The 22,500-nt window shown below is 38.0% G+C and overlaps 1 protein-coding gene and 1 pseudogene across 1 annotated transcript; both read left to right on the top strand.

The window, feature by feature from the left end:
* Positions 1-22,500, top strand: part of LOC135221375 (neuroligin-1-like) — a 156,844-nt pseudogene that overhangs the window by 127,986 nt on the left and 6,358 nt on the right.
* Positions 5,166-9,247, top strand: LOC135221376 (uncharacterized). The gene is made up of 3 exons (XM_064259175.1): positions 5,166-5,213; positions 5,331-6,390; positions 9,168-9,247. Exons 1-3 carry the CDS (start codon positions 5,166-5,168, stop codon positions 9,245-9,247), a joined length of 1,188 nt encoding a protein of 395 aa, XP_064115245.1.

Raw genomic sequence — 22,500 nt, 5'->3', positions numbered from 1 at the left:
TCTATCATAAAATGTTATTTCACATGAATTATTATTATTATTATTATTATTATTATTATTATTATTATTATTATTATTATTATTATTATTATTTATTATTATTATTATTATATTATTATGAAACCTATTCATGTGGAACAAGCCCACCAAAAGGGGCCACTGACTTGAAATTCCAGCTTCCAAAGAATATGATGTTCATTAGGAAGAAGTAAGAGGAGGTAAAGGGAAATGCAGAAAGGAGAGATCCCACTTATGACAAAAGATAAAATAGATTAATAAATTAACAAAATAAGATTAGATAAATATACTTTAGCCAAGCGTACACCTCCCTTCACTTGTTACGCACCGAGCTCAGTCGCCAAGTCCCAAAATTTGCAACAACATTTCTCCCCAAAAAAAACATTTTGGATTTGCGAGATCACCTCGCAGAAGGAGAAGTTTATTAACCCTCCTCCCCTCCCGCCCCCTCTACCCCACCTTGCGGCAACTGCATCAACAAACCTTGTAACTCAAAACTTTGCCACCCAAAGTTTAAAACTGATGGTCCCATACGTGGCTCTCCGGAGAGAGAGAGAAAAAAAGAGAGAGAGAGAGAGAGTTTTTGACGCTTTTCTCAGGTCGTTCTTTTGATAAGTTTCGTCCTTTTCGAAGTTTTGCGAAATTTATGAAGGTCTGAAAGGAGTTGTCCAGGATCGGTTAATTTATGAAGCCTTGTTAACTTTTTTGATACATCCACACACATATATTCGAATATAAGAGGATTTCACTCAATGTATAGGTATGTGTAAGTGGAGGTAAGGTGAAACACAGAAATAAAAGGAGACCCCTATTATGGAAAAAGTTAGTAACCAAATAACCAGATGAAAATGTATTGAAATGTATTGAACCTCTTAAGTCCCAATTGCACGAGAGAGAGAGAGAGAGAGAGAGAGAGAGAGAGAGAGAGAGAGAGAGAGAGAGAGAGAGAGACGGGTGGTGGGGGTTCTTTGACGCAAAGTACGACTGATTACTCAAAGGGTATATTTCTTGGTGCTACTCTGCCGTTCCAAATTCAATTTGACCTAAGTTAATTATTTTCCAGAAATTAAGGAATTTCAGATAGCTCTAAGTCTCCTCTCTTTAAGCCTTTTCGCTTACTCGGGGAGTAAGCCTACAAACTACATTGTTGTTGTTGTTCTTGTTGGGGATTAAGAAAGGTCTATGGGGAAAACTAAAAGTCTGAAAAACGTGTTTTCTGTCAAGTTAAAGATACAGGAATTTTATAATAAGATATTTATGATTTATTTATTCAAAGGAAAATGCAAGAAATAAATGACGTGCATGTTAAACAGTACAGAAAAATAATTTCTTATAAGATATAGCATATTTACTTTAATTTTCGTTGGTGAAACGACGCTTTATTTGACCGTAGATTTTAGCACGCGTCCCGAATAAGCTGGAGTTCGGATCACGTCTCGTTTATTATCACATTAAGATATTTTATTTAAATCTCAAATTCTACAGTTTAGACTTAAAAATATGCATTCTCTCAGTATACGTGAATCGCCACGAGTAATTTGTAAAAATTCCAATCTAAAAAGGCATTTTTTGTAAAAAAAATAATTATTTTATTTCTGTTTTTTTCTGCAGGATAAGAACTAAACATTAATTTATCTGATTAAGTGATTTTAGTTTATGAACTTAAGAATATTGAATTCTATCAGTATACGTGAATCGTCATGTGCAATTAGCAAAAATTCCAATATCAAAATTTTTTATATTTTAATTTTTTTAGAGAATAAGAACCAAACATTCATTTAGCGTAAGTGATTGTAGGTGTTCCTAATATCTTTTTTTTTTTTTTTTTTTTACTTTTTTCGGAATCTGTTTATTCCGAGTGTCTTAATGTTTTCCGATGAATTCTTAATAAAGCTGTTTATTGTTGTGGCTTTAGTACAGAAATGGGGGTACAATTCCCTCGTATGAGAATGAATACAAAATTTATACCACGACAAACAAGTTGAATAATTGATGAGAGAGTTGTGTAGTTGTATCCCAGGACTCACCAACCTTCGAAGACAGAAGAACCATTTTTCTAGACAATCATTAAAATGTAGTACTGTCAGAATAGCCTCAGAAACTATTTACATCTCATTAAAAAAATATCAGTAAGATCGATGCCTATTATAAGCTTCTAAAATTGAATAGAATGTAGTCAAATATTGTCTTAGGAGTTTTGCATTATTTCATTGTTTTAAATGTTTAAAAAAGGTATTTCTTCGGGGGCAGTCTATCCTATGAATAATTTATAACACACGCACTGAGTGCGTTTTAACATTCGTCAGCCTGAAATAAATAAATAAATTATTTCGCGAAGACGCCTTATGATGTAACTAATTTATTTAAAAATTCCGAATATTAAAACTCATTCCATCGGCTCTAAATAAGTCATAAGATAAAGCCACTTATTCACAACTCCCTAATCGAGTATTGAATTTGTTTTCTGTGGTAAAAATGTATTATGAATCTTCAGTCAAAAAATTGTACCCTAATTTCTGTAACAGACCAAAACAGAATACATTTTTGTACTTAATGGAAAGTAGATTTAAAAAAAAATCAAATTGAAAATAGGTGTCAGTAACATTTAAAATCACAAGATTATATCTCATTACTCTTTATAAGACCGACTACTTAATCAGGTAAATAAGTGTTTAATTCTCTTTCCCCTTAACAAAATAAAGACATTAATGATATGCCAAAAACCTTCGATTTTTTAATATATCTCATTACTCTTTATAAGACCGACTACTTAATCAGGTAAATAAATGTTTAATTCTCTTTCCCCTTAACAAAATAAAGACATTAATGATATGCCAAAAACCTTCGATTTTTTTAATATTAATCTTCAACGGAGGGAATTGTACCATACGTTTTGTAATAAAACACAGCAGATAACATTTATTTTCATTTAATGCTCATCAGAAACCTTGAACCCACTCTGCCACGGTCCGATGGTGGCTTGTGTTGCGATTATGGCTAAACTTTAATTAGAATAAAAACTACTGAGGCTAGAGGGCTGCAGTTTAGTACCTTTTGAGATCTGAGGGCGGACGGACAGACAAATCCGGCGCGATAGTTTCCTTTTACAGAAAATTAAAAATAAAATTTGTACTGGAAAAAACCTGCGAGACACGAAAGAAAACATTTGCTGCCCTAAGCCTGAAGCACTCGCAACAAATTCACGACGGGAGAAAGAGAGAGAGATAGAGAGAAAATAAGAAAATAACAAGAAAGCACAGGACAAAAGCACCCTCGCCTGGGGACCCAATTACTTCCGCTGCCAGACTCCGGCGACAAGAGATGCAGAAGAAAGCGTCGAAGGAGATAAAGCTGGCCTTACGTAACTGATTCTTCTTCTTCTTCTTCTTCTTCTTGAACCGACGTCATACTTTTAAATCTTGTTTGCAGAACTGTGGTGTCGTGCATACTGGGAAAGTTGGTGTCAGCTGTCTGGCTCACTGGTCTTATCCTGGTTGGATGCGATTTATCAAATGTAGTAGGTTCGTATGCTTGCAGGGAAGGGAATATGTATGTATGTATGTACACACACACACACACACACACACACATATATATATATATATATATATATATATAGATATATATATATATATTATATATATATACACATACATACTTTCAATAATGCCTAATGGATATCAATAACTGTTGCTTTTGTTCTGACAAAAAAAAAAAAAAAAAAAAAAAAAAAAAAAACTCCCAAAATCTAAAGAGCATTTGACTAATTGCGTTACAAAAGGTTATTGATGCCTGATTCCAGTTCATAGTGGCAATCAAATTATGGTCCAAATGAAATACGAGATGGCTGTACCCAGCTAATGGGATTCACGTAATTTGATGAAATTGATATTTAGCTGAGTACTTCTCTCTACGTTTCATAGGAGTGATGCTTTTCGACTAATATAATATATATATATATATATATATATATATATATATATATAGATAGATTATATATATATATATAGATTTAAAAACAAAAATTACAGCAAATCCCATTACGTGGGTACAGAGTTCCTTTATTCCATGGCTGCCACCATGAATTGATTACCACAATTGAAATGAAATCAGCTGCCAATAATCTTTTATAATGCAGTTAACTAAATGCTCTATTCTTTTTCATTTTAATGTCAGAACAAGAGGATTAAATTTTGATCTCCATTCAACATTATTGGGAGCGTAAGTATCAAGCATAACGTTGTAATACGCAGAATGAATTTATTTCATTTTGGGATGTCTCATGTTACTTCTGAACCCCCCCAAAATTATTTGTTATTCTAATCTGCTTTGTTAATTGAACTACGAGGAAACTTGAATAATATGAAGGCATTTGTTATCACGATGAAGGGAAAAGCTATGTATGTTTGGAAAGTAGTTTTGTTAGTATTTATATAGAAGAAAAATCAGATGTCTATTCTTGACTTATTGTGTGAATCTTGATTTTATTTATTGTGCATATATCCATAGTGTGTATATAGTGCATATATACATATATCTATATATATATAATAATATATATATATATATATATATATATATTATATATATATATCATTCGATATATATATAGATATCTATATATATATATATATATATATATATATATATTATATATATGCATTTACTACAGTTAGATCTGTATTAATTGGTTAAATCCCGAGAAAAAGTTTTTTGAACAATCTGATCTCTCTCTCTCTCTCTCTCTCTCTCTCTCTCTCTCTCTCTCTCTCTCTCTCTCTCTCAGACAAGAGGTGGAAGAATGTAAGATTTCACGAGGGGGCGCTTTCTGGATCCGGCAGACGGGGGAACAAATTCCCCCCTCGATTGCTCGTCAGGAACAAGAGGTTCGTAAAACAACTGCCTAGTGAGTCGCCTCTTCCTATTCTCTCCAATATCCAGAGATCACCGATGACCTGGTGCGGTGCTTTCTTTAAATGGTCCTTATAAATTCCCAAATGATTTCTCTCTCACTCTCTCTCTCTCTCTCTCTCTCTCTCTCTCTCTCTCTCTCTCTCTCTCTGTAAAGATAGGATTGAGAGGTTTTGGTGAGGAATTGTTTCCTTACTTATTCTATCTTTCCATTGGTATAGATTTAGGTTACAGAAATGGAAGTATTGAAAAAGAAAGTGGTCAGGAGAGATAGAAAGAGAAAGGTAAGGTGGGTGAAAGTAGGAAGATAGGGAGGAGATAAGATGGGGAAAGGGTAGGATGAGAGAGGAGAGAAAGGGAGTAGGGATAAGGTGATAATATTTTTGAAAAACATTTAAAAGAGAGATGCACGAAGAAGGAGCAACTCCAACTTCCACTCAACGCCTCCCCCCACTCCAACTCCTCCCTCACCCCCACTCCAACTCAACTCCCATTCCACTTCAATTCCCACACCACTCCTACTCCTCGTTCACCCTCACTCCACTTCAACTCCGACTCCACTCCAACTCCATCTTAATTCCCACACCACTTCCACTCCTCGCTCACCCCCACTCCACTTCAACTTCCACTCCACTCCAACTCCTTTTCAGTTCCCACTCCACTACAATCTCACTCCGTTCCAACTCCACTTCAATTCCCACCTCACTCCAAACTCCCAACCCACCCCCCCCCCCTCCACTTCAACTTCCACTTATCTCTCACTCCTCTCTCACTCCCACTCCACTTCAACTCCCGCTCCACTTGAAATCCACTTCAATTCTCACTCCACTTCAACTCCCACTCCACCTCAACTCCACTTCAAGTCCCACTCAACTCCCTCTCCTTGGTCACCCCACTCCACTTCAACTCCAACTCCACTTCAACTCCCACTCCACGTCAACTCCCATGACACTCCCTCGTTCACACCCACTGCACTTCAACTCCACTTCAACTCCCACTCCCACTCCTTGCTCACCCCCACTCCACTTCAACTCCACTTCAACTACCACTCCACACCACTTCAACCCCCACTCCACTTCCACTCCTTGCTCACCCCCCCTTCCAACTTCCCAACTCCCAACTCCCATTTCCAACTCCCACTCCAACTCCAAACTCCTTACTCCACTTTCCACCTCTCACTACCCACTTCCCACTTCCCCCCAACTCCCCACCCCCCCTCATCCCCACTTTCCACTTCCAACGCCCACTCCACTCCCACTTCCCACTTCAACTTCCCAACTCCCACTTCCCAATCCTCCTTCCCATCCCCATTTCCAACTCCCCCCCATTCCCACTCCACTCCCACCCCCACTTCCAACTCCCTTTTCCCACCCCATCCTCCCATTAGCCACCCCCCCCCTTCCACCTTTCCCCACTCCCTTATCATCCCATTCCACTCTCACTCCACTCCACACACACTATGTACGTATGTATATATGTATGTATGTATGGAATTAAAAGTGATTAAAGGAAAAGCATTACTAAATTTTAAGCAAATAAAGAATGTCCTCCTCCTCCTCCAAGAGAGGAGAGAGAGAGAGAGAGAGAGAGAATACACCTGGGGGAAAATCGCCAGTCTGCTCAAGGAGATTATCTTTTCATTCATTCCCCCCAAGTAAGTATTTAAGGGTGACCCGATGGTGCGTGGATTAGTGGCAGGGGGAAGTAGCTAAGGATATAGAATGGGTGGGTTGGGGGGTGCCAGCCCCCTAACCCCCCTACCATCTAGTAATGGAGTCTGGCATTGTGTTGGAAGAGGGACTGCAACTCCCAGCCCCATTACTCGACCTGAGACCTCCATCGACCCCGCCCACCCTTCCTCAGTACCTATCATTTATCCCCTACCCCGTCCCCAACCACCTTGGATGGACAAACAGGTTTGCAGGGGGAGGGTGGATGTGTCATGTCTCCCCTACCCTCCCGATCTCCTACGTACCTTGCCCCCAATCGAGGCGGAGAAACGAAAAAGATCCACTCATATTTTATTGTCTCTATACTTGAATACTGAATGTTATTAGCACAGGTTGAAGTACACAAGGCATTAATTTAGTGAGATATATGGAAATTATTATTATTATTATTATTATTATTATTATTATTATTATTATTATTATTCAGAGGATGAAACCTATTCAAATGGAACAAACCCACCAAAGGGGCCACTGACTTGGAATTCAAGCTTCCAGAGAATATGGTGATTATAAGGAGGGAGTTAGAGGAGGTAAAAGGAAATACAGAAAGAAGAGATCTCGCTTTTTATAAAGGAATAAATAAATTGATAAATAGATGAAAATGAAAATAAAATGCAAGGAGATTAGTATTAGGGTAATAATGTTTGATGTTCCAATTGCACATCTTCTGGGAGGCTGCTCCACATTCCAGTGGTTTGAGGAATAAAGGGCCTCTGGAATTGAGGAGTTTGACAGCCATGATGACATAATATTGAAAGAACTGAGTCCCTAAATAACCGACAGAATAAAACTTTCACCAGGCTCTCAGGGAAAGGTGTCGGAGGCTAGTAGACTCCATAGAAATAAAGTCTAGACGTATACTGCCAATAAAGGAAGAAAGGAAGACGCTATAGAATAGAATTTTACTGCCACTACATGAAGGGTAAGCGCTCCTGAAGCGTGAGAGATGCGACGTCGAACGGAGCAAATGGTAAAGGTCAGTATGGGCGAAGGAACGATACAAGAGACTTGTGGTGGTTCCCCCAGGTAGTTAGAGAGGAGCTCGATTTGTCAGTGAAAATGTACTTGTCCGGTTGTTTTATGGGCATGCAAAAGTTGGAGAAGGTGGAAGATGTGACTATATGTTGGGAAAGGCTTGTGAGAATAGCATAGTCGTTAGTGGTTTCCTTCAGAAAGTTAGAAAAGAACTCGATTTATCAGTGAAACAACTGCTCTGTTTGGGAGGGAAAGTGGGAGAAGGTGCAATAGTTGACTATATTTTGGGAAATACTTGTTAAAACAGCATTGTCCTCAGTGTTTCTTTCACGTAGTTAGAGAGGAACTCGATTTATCAGTAAAAGTATGTTGTGTTCAGCTGCCCCGTTCGAATAAAAAAGATGGAGAAGGGAGAATCGCTGACTATATTTTGGGAAAGACTTTTTAAAACACCATTGTCCTCATTAGTGTCCTCGTATTTAGAAAACAACCCGACTTATTAGTGAGAGTGTGTTAAGCTCAGTCGCTTTGTTTGTAAGGGAAACTGGGAGAAGGAGCAATAGGTGACTATATTTTGGGAAAGACCTGATAAAACATCATGGTCCCTATTGGTTCCGTTCATTAGCTAGAAAAGAGTTCAACAGCTTACCAAAACTGTCTTTAGTTCAGTTGCTCTGTGACTACTAATAAAGAAAGATACAGTGGAATCTGACTATGATTCGAAAAAGAGGTGTTGGAACAAGATGGACTTCAATGAACAGGGAACACAAACTTACCTGCAAATAAAGGGGCCAGGGCTTTTAAGTTAACAGGTAAGGGGCCGACGATATCGTGATAATGAAACATTATTCTCATAAATTTTTCGACGTAAAATACATCATTGGTTTAGTCGTTAGTGCAAAAAAATTTTGCTGTATGTTCGTATTTTTTATCTTTACCTTTCTTTAGTAATGAGAAATAACTGTTGTTTAGAAAGCACGTATGCATGTATGTATGCATTATTATTATTATTATTATTATTATTATTATTATTAGATTATTTTATTATTATTATTATTATTATTATTATTATTATTATTATTATTAGCAGATAAACCCTATTCATTTGGAACAAACTCACAGTGATCATTAACTTGAAAATTCAAGAATAATAGTTATATGGAAAGTATGCATTATTATTATTATTATATTATTATTATTATTATTATTATTATTATTATTATTATTATTATTATTATTATTATTATTGTTTTTTTTTTTTTTTTTTTGCTCTATCACAGTCCTCCAATTTGACTGGGTAGTTATTTATAGTGTGGGGTTCCGGGTTGCATCCTGCCTCCTTAGGAGTCCCATCACTTTTCTTACTATGTGTGCCGTTTCTAGGATCACACTCTTCTGCATGAGTCTGGAGCTACTTCAGCCTCTAGTTTTTCTAGATTCCTTTTCAGGATCTTGGGATCGTGCCTAGTGCTCCTATGATTATGGGTACGATTTCCACTGGCATATCCCATATCCTTCTTATTCTATTTTCAGACCTTAATACTTGTCCAGGTGTTCCCCTCTCTTTCTCTTCAAACTCTGGTGTCCCATGGTATTGCGACATCAATGAGTGATACTTTCTTCTTGACTTTGTCAATCAAACGTCACGTCTGGTCTGTTTTGCACGTATCACCCTATCCGTTCTGATACCATAGTCCCAGAGGATCTTTGCGTGATCGTTTTTCTATCACCCCCTCAGGTTGGTGCTCGTACCACTTATTACTGCAAGGTAGCTGATGTTTCTTGCCACAGGCTCAGTGGAGGGCTTTTGCCACTGAATCATGCTCTTTTTGTACTGGTTTCTGTGCAAGTGCCGGGCATTCGCTTTGCTATTTGGTTTATGGTTTCATTTTTCGTATTGCACTTCCTATATATGGGAGAGATGTTATTTCCATCTATCGTTCTTTGAACATATCTGGTTCTTAGGGCCTGATCTTGTGCCGCTGTTATCATTCCTTCAGTTTCCTTCTTTAGCTCTCCCCTCTGTAGCCATTGCTATGTGGTCATCGCTGGCTAGTTCTTTAGTCTGTTTCATGTATTGTCCGTGCATTGGTTTGTTGTGCCAGTCCTCTGTTCTGTCTGTCATTCTCCTGTCTCTGTATATTTCTGGGTCTTCGTCTACTTTTATTAGTCCTTCTTTCCCATGTACTCTTTAGCCACTCGTCTTCACTGGCTTTAGGATATTGCCCCCAGTGCTCTGTTCTCAATGTTGACGCAGTCCTCTATACTTAGTAGTCCTCTCCCTCCTTCCTTTCGTGTTATGTATAGTCTGTCCGTATTTGCTCTTGGGTGTAGTGCTTTGCGTATTGTCATATGTTTCCTGGTTTCTGATCTATGCTGCGGAGTTCTGCCTTCGTCCTTTCCACTATTCCTGCGCTGTATCTGATTACTGGCACTGCCCATGTGTTTATGGCTTTTATCATATTTCCGCGTTGAGTTTTGACTTGAGTATCGCCTTGAGTCTCTGCATGTATTCTTTCCTGATAGAGTCCTTCTTCTCTTGGTGTTTTATATCCCCTCCTTCCATTATTCCCAGGTATTTGTATCCTGTCTCATCTATGTGTTTGATGTTGCTCCTATCTGGTAGCTTTATCCCTTCAGTTCTCGTTACTTTGCCTTTTTGTATGTTGACTAAGGCGCATTTTCTATTCCAAACTCCATCCTGATGTCCCCAGATACAATCCTTACAGTCTGGATTAGGGTATCTATGTCCCTTGATGCTCTTACCATACAGCTTGATGTCGTCCATGAACATCAGATGGTGATTCTGTTGCCTCTTTTCTTGAGTTGGTACCCGGCATCCATCTTCTGTAGTACTTTTGTCATGGGAATCATGGTACTACGAAGAGTAGTGGGGACAGTGAGTCGCCCTGGAAGATCCCTCTCTTGATATTAACCTCTGCTAGTCTTATTCCAGAGCTTGTAAGTATTGTATTCCAGTTGCGCATTGTATTTTTGAGGAAGCTGATGGGGTGTTTTCCTCTGCCCCATATATTTTCAGGCATTCTATTAGCCATGTGTGTGGTATTCATGTCGAAGGCTTTCTTATAGTCTATCCATGCCTGCTTAGGTTGGTTTTCCTTCTCCTACTGTTTTTTCATTACCATTTTGTCTATCAGAGCTGGTCCTTTGTGCCCCTACACTTCCTTCTGCAGCCTTTCTGTTGGTTGGGGATGGTGTTTGTCTCTCTAGGTAGTTGTATAGCCTTTCACTGATGATACCTGTTAGTAACTTCCACATTATTGGTAGGCAGGTGATAGGCCTGTAGTTACTGGCTATATTTCCCTTACTCTTGTCTTTTTGTACTAAGGATGTTCTTCCTGTGGTCATCCATTTGGGTGCTTGGTGATTTGAGATACAATGCTGGAGCTGTTCTGCTATTCGTGGGTGTAGGGCCTTGAAGTTTTTGAGCCAGTATCCATGGGACTTCATCGGGACTGGGGCTTTTCCAGTTTGGCATTTTCTTTAGTTGGTGCCTGACTGTGTCTGTCGTGAGTCTGTGAATCTTTGTTTTATTCTCCCTGTTTCTTCTTCCTTGACTTCCTGGAGCCATGTTGCATGTTTGTTGTGTGATACCGGGATGCTCCATATGTTTTCCCAGAGTCTCTTACTTGGTTCGGCTTCAGGAATTTCTGGGTTGTTGTCTTCCCCTCTTAGTTGGCTGTATAGTCGTTTACTGGTTGGTCCGAATAGTTTGTTCTGTTGGTATCCCTTATTCCTGTTCATGTACCGTTGGATCTTATGTGCTTTGGCCTTAAGCCTCTGTTTTACATCTTCTATTGTGTTGTTTAGTCCCCTCTCTTGTACTTTGTATTTTCTCGTTGAGTTCCTCCCTTGTTCTCTTGCTTCTTAGCCTTTTTCTGCCATCTCTTTCAGTTTACTCAAGTCAGATCTCATCACCATGATTTGCTTTTCCAGGCGCCTTTTTCCAAGGAGGTTTGCTGTTTTGGTTTCTGTTGGGTTGGTTGTGTGGTGGCGTTTGGTGTTTCGTGTCCCCATCAGTTCTGCTACTAATCTTGCTCCTGCATATACCAAGTTATTTGTTTCTGTGATACTGGTGGTGTGTATTATGCCCATTATTTCATGACCTCACTTGTTTTCTCCCTTAATTTCTTGGTGTTGTAGGCTTTCATGGAGGGGATCTTTTGCTCTCTCTGTATCTGGCTCCATCCATGTCTAATCTTTCTACCCATTCCGTCCTCTCTGTTACTTCGTCCTGTGTCTTCTGTGGCATCGTCTCCCCCACCCCCCCGTATCGTCTTCGTGTAATTCGTTGTCGTGTGACATTTTCCCTTTCCAGTTCTTCTCTTTCTATTATTATTATTATTATTATTATTATTATTATTATTATTATTATTATTATTATTATTATTATTATTATTATTATTATTAAGAAAGGAACCCTATTCATATAAAAAAAAAACCAACAGGGGCTATTGATTTGAAATTCAAGCTTCCAAACAACATGGCGTTCATTTGAAAGAAGTAACAGGAGGTAGTGGGAAATAAGTGAAGAAAAGATGAATTTTTACAAAAGAGGAAATAAATTAACAAATTAATAAATGAATAGATATAAGTGCAAATGAATAATTAAAATACTAAGAGAATTGTTTTGACTGGCCGTTGTGTTTGTAAGTGAAATGCAGCTGGCATATAATCCGAACTCTATTTTTTATTCTCCACGGAAGAGGTCTCTGTGGTACTAGCAGCTGCATATTATGGAGAAACGAGGTTGAATTAAAGATCTTTAGGGTTAACAGAAACAGCAAAATTTAAAAGTCCAACCTCGAAGTAGGAATTGAAATATTTTCTAGTCGTAAATGCTTAAGATATGAGAAATTAATACTCAATTGATTTTAAAATATTTAGATGAAACGTGAACTGCATTTTGCAAAATCTGCCTTTGTTTTATAACATTTCCTTGCGATGCCTGACAAAATATGATAAATTTTCTTGCACACAGAATGAAATAGATAACATTAATCCCATTAGCAACGTATGTACTAATAATGTGCATTTCTATAAGAGTATTTATTCATTCACAGCATTCTGAACATTTTAATAGACAAGTTCATTTCTACAAAGGACAAGTAATATCTTTATTTTGGAGAAAAAAATTCCCAGCCGCGTTTAAGGGCCCTTTTGTGAGAAGCAATACTTAATCACTTTCTAACACCAAGCCACACAAAGCGCTGGACTGCTTTAGGACCCAGTGCCATGCAGATAAGTGGAACTTCCAAGTCCCAAATGCTTTCGTGCATGAAATGCAAAGAGGGAGGGTTGGTGGGGGGTGGGGTTGGGGGCATCAGGGGGGTAGGGTCGTTAGTTCCGGGCTGAAAATGCGGGACGCTTTTGGGGAAAAACAAAAAACTAAGAGATTTTCTCAGCGGATCTAATTAGGTAATGGATCTTGTACGAAATCTGAGGACGATTTTCCGACGATTCTGTGCCCTACCAGAAATTAGCATCTCGTAAGAGAGAGAGAGAGAGAGAGAGAGAGAGAGAGAGAGAGAGAGAGAGAGAGAGAGAGAGAGGGGTTTCGCTCGAGATCTCTCGTCTCTGGACTCAATTTACGAGAGTCATTACTCTGTAGAATCGGGGGGTTTTGGTACCGTGAAGTTCTAACAGTTTTAAATGCGTCCGAGTAGCTCCATCAGTTTAAAATACTCGAAGGCATAACAAAAGTAGACAGTAACCTATTCACGTTAAACGAAAACCACACTAAAAATAATGGATGGAAATTAGAATTGAAGAGATACAACACATCTCATTGTGGGAACTTCTTTACATACAAGATATGTGACACGTGGAATAAACTGCCACCAGAAGTTGTAAACAGCAACAGTGTGGAAGAGTTTAAAGGAAAGCTAGACAAAATCATTAGGATAACGCTGTGAATGCATAGTAGAACCTGCTCCTACAAATAAGTGAGGACACGATGCCTCCTCGGATGGACTATCAAGTCTTTGAGATATCCCAATCCTTGTCACTCCTTGTAACCTCACTTAGTGCACTGTAGGCATTACTTAAGGTTCTTTGCAGCGTCCCTTCATCCCCTAGTTAAACCCCTTTCATTCCGTTTACTGTACCTCCGTTCATATTCTTTTTCTTCCATCATTCTTTCCACCCTCTACTAACAATTTTGTCATGGTGCAACTGCTTTGAAGTTTTCCTCCTGTTACGCCATTCAAACATTTTTCTGTCAATTAACCTTTCAGCGCTGAATGCCCTCATAGTTCCCAGTCAATGGCCCCCGGCCTAAATTCTATAATCTCATTTCTATGAACCGATATTGAAAAGAAGTGCGATTGTTACATATAGTGTATTTAGACATAAATTTACCATTTGTAAATCAGTACTGGAAAGGAATGTGCTAATTAGGAGTGGTATGATCAGACATCAATAATAATTATGCAAAACACGTATGGAAGCAATCGGGATTAACATTACATAATTATCAGGATAATTTATTTCGACTCTTATTGCATACATTCGCCATTCATGAATGGATATAAAAAAATGAATGTGTCAGTTACAAGTCGTTTGATCAGATATAAACAAATAAAAAAAAGGATTTATCCATGAAACATTTACTGGGCGATATTTTCAAACAAAAATACAAATAAAAAAATATTCAAATCTATCATTACTGTAAAAAATATAATACACAGTAAAATTGATGCAATTTTATCAATACTGTGGAACAGACTCCCAAAGGATGTTGTGTGATTAGAACCTCCAAATTCAAGCGAAGATGAAATGCATTCTTACCGTTGAGCAATTCTTATTACATTTTATCTATTTCTTTAATATTTTCTCTTCTCTAATAACTGATCTCCAGTATCTGTATTTCCCATTACCTTCAGTAATTTCTTTCCAGCGAACACCATAATATTCTTTGGAAGCTTGAATTTCAAGTCGATGGGCCCCTTTGGTGTGCTTCTTCCATATGAATAGGTTTCATCTTCTGAATAATAATAATAATAATAATAATAATAATAATAATAATAATAATAATAATAATAATATAATAATATAATAATAATAATAATAATATAATAGAGGGAAAAAATGGATAAGTATCAAGATCTGAAAATAGAAATAAGAAGGATATGGGATATGCCAGTGGAAATCGTACCCATAATCATAGGAGCACTAGGCACGATCCCAAGATCCCTGAAAAGGAATCTAGAAAAACTAGAGGCTGAAGTAGCTCCGGGCCTCATGCAGAAGAGTGTGATCCTAGAAACGGCACACATAGTAAGAAAAGTGATGGACTCCTAAGGAGGCAGGATGCAACCCAGAACCCCACACTATAAATACCACCCAGTCGAATTGGAGGACTGTGATAGAGCAAAAAAAAAAAAAAAAATAATAATAATAGTAATAATAATAATACGCTCAGGCAAAGATCCTCTGGGACCATGGTATCAGAACAGATAGGGTGATACGTGCAAATAGACCAGGCGTGACGTTGATTGACAAAATCAAGAAGAAAGTATCTCTCATTGATGTCGCAATACCATGGGACACCAGAGTTGAAGAGAAAGAAAGGAATAAATAGATAAGTATCAAGACCTGAAAATAGAAAAATAAGAAGGATATGGGATATGCCAGTGAAAATTGTTCCCATAATCATAGGAACACTAGACACGATCCCAAGATCCCTGAAAAGGAACCTAGAAAAACTAGAGGCTGAAGTAGCTCCAGGACTCATGCAGAAGATTGTGATCCTAGAAACGGCGCACATAGTAAGAAGTGTGATGTACTCCTAAGGAGGCAGGATGCAACCCGGAACCCCACACTGTATAAATACCACCCAGTCGAATTGGAGGACTGATAAACCAAAAAAAAAAAAAAGAAAAATAATAATAATAATAATAGTGCATATTTTCCAGCTAACAATTATTTCTTGAATTCCTAGTCAATAGGTTGTTCCATATGACTTTTTTTTTATTATTTCTTGTATTCCAAGTCAATGGCTTGTTCCGTATGAATAGGGTTCATCTTGCAAATAATAATAATAATAATAATAATAATAATAATAATAATAATAATAATAATAATAATAATAAAGTGTAAATACAATACAGACAATGGCGAAACAAAGGTGACAGCGCAGCTCATAAAGATCTGCCGAAAACTCGAAGCTCTTAGGCTAAAGAGGACGTACTTCGGTGGAGAACAAAAGATCCCCCTGGGAAAAATATTCATTAAAGACGAGATATATTTGACAGACGCATAACGTTAGATACCACATCTCCTGCAAAAGCACTGAGGAAGAAGAAAAAAAAATGAAGGCCTGAATTTTAGAGACCATATATATATACAGCACCTTTTCAGCGCCGTTGCTGTTGTCTGTGCGTAGATCGTCTCGCTCGGTTCGTGAAAGGAATATTTTCTCCTTTCTTTTCGGCGAGACTTTCATTATTCTGGGTTTTCGCCCGTGCTTTCCGTCCGTTTTTCTTCGCTCATATTTATTTTTTTTTTCTTTTCTCCTGCTTCTTTTAAAATTAATGTTTCTATTTATTTTCGGAGACGTTGTCCGTTTCGTAATATGGGAGTATCGTAAATTTTAATTTTCATTTTCAGGCATTGTTTGGTTACTACTTAGAGAACGTAATATTTTGTGTCTCGAAGCGTTCTAGACATTTTACGAGTCTCTCTCTCTCTCTCTCTCTCTCTCTCTCTCTCTCTCTCTCTCTCTCTCTCTCTCTCTCTCCTTTACCTTGAGAGAGAGAGAGAGAGGGACACAGATCCAGAGAGAGAGAGAGAGAGAGAGAGATAACTGTGGAATATCAGTATATATTTTTTTATTTATTTATTGAATGACTATTGTGCATTATGTATGCATCTCTTGGGATTAGTACTGTTCTTACATTTAAAAATATTATATTCGTGTATGTATGTATGTATATATGTATGTATGTATGTATGTATGGAAATATTGAAGGAAGTAGGGGAAAATATGTGTATTCAAGAATATTGGTCTTCTGTTTCCTATACATATATTTTTTTTATGTAGAATTTCCCTACAGAAAACAATAGAGAACTTATTTGATCGTTTCGTGCCAAATAATTACGTCCTTACAACCAACACGAGTTATAATATATCCTTTTAATGAAAATGTTTCTTTGTCTCACAATCTTCCAACATCATTCCAACATTTCCAGGAATTCCTCTGCATCCTCATTGCTTCTCTAATCACTACCATAAGTGATAAGGGTCTAATATAAGAAAATCTGATATTTTAAGATTTTATGAAAATGCATTGACGCGCAGTATGAATAATGTATACCTTAAGACGACCACCTCAAGAAGAATATGCGAGTAAAATGAATGTGGCTTTAGAGAGATATTTAAACATTCTCTCTCTCTCTCTCTCTCTCTCTACTCCTGTAATTAGCAGAGGGGAGAGGAATTACAAAACGGAAGATGGATCCCTGAAGACGAAAGGAAGAGATGAGGGAAAAATGGCTAATCTCGACTGCACGGGAAGAAAACGTTCTTGTTAACTATTCATTAACTTGAATTAACTTCGTGCTGCTGGTCAGAAGGGAACTGGGGAAAAAGGGTGGCAGGGGACGTCGTGTTTATTCAATCGATTGAAGAGCACTTGCACAAAATAAACAAGGTATTCAAATGCATTTTTGAGGGGTAATAAATAAAGCGTGTGAGGATGAAATAGGGATCGGGTGGTATTGGCCAATGATGCTTAATAAGTAGAGTTTACAAATGGGCGTTAAAGGTGATCGTATGTAATAGTGAATATTATAAGTGGATAAATAAATCCACAGATTTGTATGGGTACTTATATTTGAAATAAAACTCTACAGAGAGCTCTCTTTAGAACTTTTGAATATTTGTACCCATATATATCTGTAGATTTCTTTTTCCATTTCAAGACGTGCTCTTGCTATGAATATATATATTTTTATAATTTATGTATTTGTTCCGAAAATATAAGGGAAAATATCCAAGTAGCTATTGCTATGAATATTTATTTTTAATGATTTAAGTATCTGCGTCGAATATATAAAGGAAAATTTATAAATATTAAGCATTAGTGTCCAATTAGCAAACCGGGAAGCGGCTGTTCTATCTACGAAAGTGGGAATAAATGTTACTATAGTAGATTCACATCAACCTTGCATTTGATGTCTAGGCCAATCCCTTACGACGCTCCTGAATGGCTGTTGATAAGCCAGTCACAGGACTGGAAAATCTTAGTCTCTCTCGAGAGTTCACATAGGAAGGATGTATGTTCCACTTCTCTCGAGGGATACTTTTCAAAGACGTATCCCTCAGGTGAGATGGAATGTAGATCCTACCCATGTGAACTCTCGAGAGAGACTGAGAGTTTCTAGCCCTGTGATTGGCTTATCAACAGCCAATCAGGAGTGTCGTAAGGGACTGACCTAGACATCAAATGCATGGTTGATGTGAGTCTACTATAGCGAGAGTAACATATCTTAACATGATAATGTCATTACATTGGATTTAAAATATGATGGTCTGAAGTGCTTATGAATTCTAGTTGCAATAATGGATTCTGTATACAGTATTTAATAAGAGAACGATAAAATGTTTTTGAAATTGATTAGAAATGAATATGTGTGACAAGAAAGATAACGGGCTTTCGTGATAAATTCACGGTATTTGACAGTAGTTTCTCATCATTCAGTAACAACAGTTTTATTGTTCGTTTTTTTTAAAATAAAGAACTAATCCTTAACAGAAAGATATTATTTTCACAACTATTTCTCTCTCAGAATTATACTGAACATTTTTTTTTTCTTTTTTTTTATTTTTTTTTTTTTTTTTTTTTTTTTCAAACTCAAACTAAGAGTTTCTTGAGTTTATTTTTTTTTCCAAAACTAAACTGAACATTTCTGTTTCTCTCCAAAACTAATGAAAACATATTGTTTCTTTTCCAGTACTAAACTTAACATTTCCTTTTTCTTACCAGTACTAAACTGAACATTTCTGTTTTTCTCCCAGAACTAAACTGAACATTTCTGTTTTTTTTTCTTCAGAACTAAGCTGAATATTTCTGTTTTTCTTTCCCAGAACTAAACTGAAACAATTGTTTCCCAGAAGGAAAGTGAACATTTCGTTTCTCTCCAAAACTAAACTGAACATATCTTGTTTCTTTCCCCAGAAACTCAAACTGAAACATTTTGTTTCTCTCCAAACTAAAACCGACCCAAAAACTAAACGTGAAAAATTTCTGTTTCTTTCCCAGAACTAAACTGAACATTTCTGTTTCTCTCCCAGAAATAAACTGAACATTTGTTTCCCAGAAGTAAACTGAACATTTCTGTTTCTCTCCCAGAAATAAACTGAACATTTGTTTCCCAGAAGTAAACTGAACATTTCGTTTTTGTTTTTTCTCCAGAAAATAAACAGAACATTTGTTTTCCTAGAAACTAACTGAACATTTGTTTCCCAGAAGTAAACGAACATATCTGTTCTACTCCCAAACTAAACTGAACATTTCTGTTCTTTCCTAAAACTAAACTGAACATTTCTCTTTCCCACTAACCGAACATTTCTGTTTCTCTCCCAGAACTAAACTGAACATTTGTTTCCCAGAAGTAAACTGAACATTTCTGTTTCTCTCCCAGAACTAAACTGAACATTTCTGTTTCAGGCTGAGGCGACAGAAATCTAAGCAAGACAATTAAAAAAGGGGGCAAACCAACTTGCAAGACAGAGCAACTTTGCGGAGGAAGGAAGACAAGATTCCAAACTATCAAGGCCCAAGACATGCTTGCAAGAGAGTGAGTGAGTGAGTGAGTGATTGGGCAAGAAGCCAACAGCAGCTACATTTCTACTCCTTCCTATCTTATCCTCTCCTCTCCTTGATTTTCTCTCCATCTGGCTTCCACCCTCGAGTCTATTTTCCATCCTTTTTTTTTATACCATTTCTCGTCTGATCTTTGGCAATGGTCGAAGCTGTAACCCTTCTTCTTCCTCTTCTCCTCCTCTTCCTTCCGGCCGGCATCCCTCGCTGAAGGGGAGGTGTGATGCTGCTCATCCCATGTAGCCGGAAGCCCCGAGATGACCTGGGGGATGCCAGTGCCCCTCTGAGGGCCTCTCTCGACCACGTTCCTCCCATCCATCTGAGAGCAAGTAGCGGCAGCAGCAGCCGAGCCCGCAGAGGGTAAGAGAGACTCGCCACCAGCTCACCGATTACCCCCTGCCGCCCTCTGCATTCCGATGAGTGGGAAAAGGTGAGGGCGGGCGGGAGGTGGAGAAGCCAAGGGCGTCGTGATGTTGGTATGATCCCGAGGGCGTGGGCGTGGCTGGTGGTGTTGGCCACTGCGTGGCAGATCGGCCCCCCCCAAGCCACAGCTGCCGCCAAGACTCGTATCATCACCACCAAGTACGGCCAGGTCCAGGGCATCATCCGGCATCTCGGGCACCTCGTGGGAGACGTCGAAGTGTTCATGGGCGTGCCCTACGCCAGCCCGCCCATCGAGGAGGGCCGCTTCACCCCAACGAACACCCCTACGCCCTGGGACAGCGTTCTGGATACCACGACCCCGCCTCCCGTGTGCCCCCAACTCCTGCCGGACCCTGACGAGGGGCAGATGCCCAGGGAGAGGGCGCAGTTCATTAGGCAGGTCCAGCCGGCGCTGGCCAATCAGAGCGAGGATTGTCTGACCGTCAACATCTATGCTCCTATCATGGGTGAGTATGCCCTTGTGGGTGAGTATGCTGCTATCATGAGTGAGTTTACCCCTTATCATGGGTGAGTTTGCCCCATATCATGGGTGAGTGGTGCTTTTTATCATGGGTCCGGGTTTGCCCTTATCATGGGTGAGTTTGCCCTTATCATGGGTGAATTTGCCACTATCATGGGTGAGTTTCCCCTTGTCATGGGTGAGTATGCCCCTGTCATTGGTGGTTTTCTTTTTGTAATGTTTTTTTATCGTTTATTTAGGGATTTTCTTTCCTATTTCAATATTTTCTTATTATTGTATATTATTCATCATTAATCAGTCAGTGATATTAGCTGCTGATACTTTTGAGAAGTTAAATTGATATATAATTATTGATATTTTTTTTCTCTTCAATATTTTCTTATCATCATCCTCGTTAATCAATCATTGAGGTTAACTGTTGATATTTTTGAGAATTAAACGAAACTAATTTTTATGACTAGAAAGTAAAATAGGAAGGAAAACATTTATCCAAATATTTTTTTTTTTTGTATCAACTACATAGTTGGAAAGTATGAAGAAATAGATCAATTAAGATTCATTTTTGCTGTAAATTTTCCAAGATAAACTCTGTCTCTCTCTCTCTCTCTCTCTCTCTCTCTCTCTCTCTCTCTATCTCTCTCTCTCTCTCTCTCTTCAAAATCCATTCGAGTATAAACATGAAATATCTTAATCAATACGAGCAGCCTCTCTCTCTCTCTCTCTCTCTCTCTCTCTCTCTCTCTCTCTTCTCTCTCTCTCTCTTTGAAATCTAGTCAGTAAATGTATAATCATGTTGTCAATACGAGCAAAGATTCTCTCTCTCTCTCTCTCTCTCTCTCTCTCTCTCTCTCTCTCTCTCTCTCTCTCTCTCTCTCTCAAAATCCATTCGAGTAAATATAACATGATAATCTCATTATCAATACGAGCCAATACTCTTTCTCTTCCTCTCTATCTATCTCTCTCTCTCTCTCTTGGTATTGGGAAATTCAGTCAGTCATTTGACATCTCTGTTATAATCATGTTGTCATACCAAGCAAAGACTCTCTTCCTCTCTCCTCTCTCTCCTCTTCTCATTGAAATCCAGTCAGTACATTTAACATTTCTGTATAATCACATTGTCAATACGAGCAAAGATCCTGTCTCTCTCAGAACGATCAAGTGACTAAACCATCCCCCCCTCTCCTCTCCTCCCTACCCCCCCCCTACACACACACACACCCACAGTCATTCCAGGATCGGAGGTGTATCCAGTATTGGTGTATCTTACACGGAGAAGGATTTGGCTGGGGGCGCGGGCTCGCTCTACGATGGCATCCGTCTTAGCCGCCTACGGCCGAGTGGTAGTCGTCACCGTGAATTACCGACCTGGGTCCGCTATCCGGTAAGTAGTAGAGAGAGAGAGAGAGAGAAGGTAACTGATATTGTTGGCGAATGATTTGGGCCAGGATTAGCTCAACGACTGGCTATGATAATAATTCGCTGTGCGTTGCATGATCGTGAGGTTGGAGCGAATGACATATAATTTGTGTATATATATATATATATATATATATATATATATATATATATTATATATATATATATATATATTATATAGCATTACTACAAAGATCTTTAATATCCAGTTCGTTCTACCTCGGAGATGATATATATGTGTACCAGCATCCACTCATACATACATACATTATATACATATATAATATATATATATATATATATATATTATATATATATATATATATATATATTTATATAATATATATATCCATACACACATACATATTGTGTGTGTGTGTACTATGTATGTTTATGCATGTGGCATTTATCCCTAATGAATCGTTTTTGATAATACAGCTTAGATCCATTCGAACTCAATTGTATGTCAGGAATGAATTCCTTTCAAGACTAGAGAAATAATCTTATAATAATGGCATCTCACTAATAAAACGTCTACCCTACTTGCATATCTTGACCTCTTTTTCACAAGTACCACTAATAACTAATTATTCCCTCCCTCTTTCCACTTCTGAATTAAATTAATCCCTTTCACTAACCTCAAAAAAATCTCCTCATTTATCTCTGAGTCTGTAACAGTTTTTGAACACGAATGCATTCA

This window comes from Macrobrachium nipponense, chromosome 2 (genome assembly GCF_015104395.2).
Source record: "Macrobrachium nipponense isolate FS-2020 chromosome 2, ASM1510439v2, whole genome shotgun sequence".
Lineage (NCBI taxonomy): Eukaryota > Metazoa > Arthropoda > Malacostraca > Decapoda > Palaemonidae > Macrobrachium > Macrobrachium nipponense.
The sequence above is the reverse complement of the archived record's forward strand: the minus strand, read 5'-3'. Positions and strand labels throughout refer to the sequence as shown.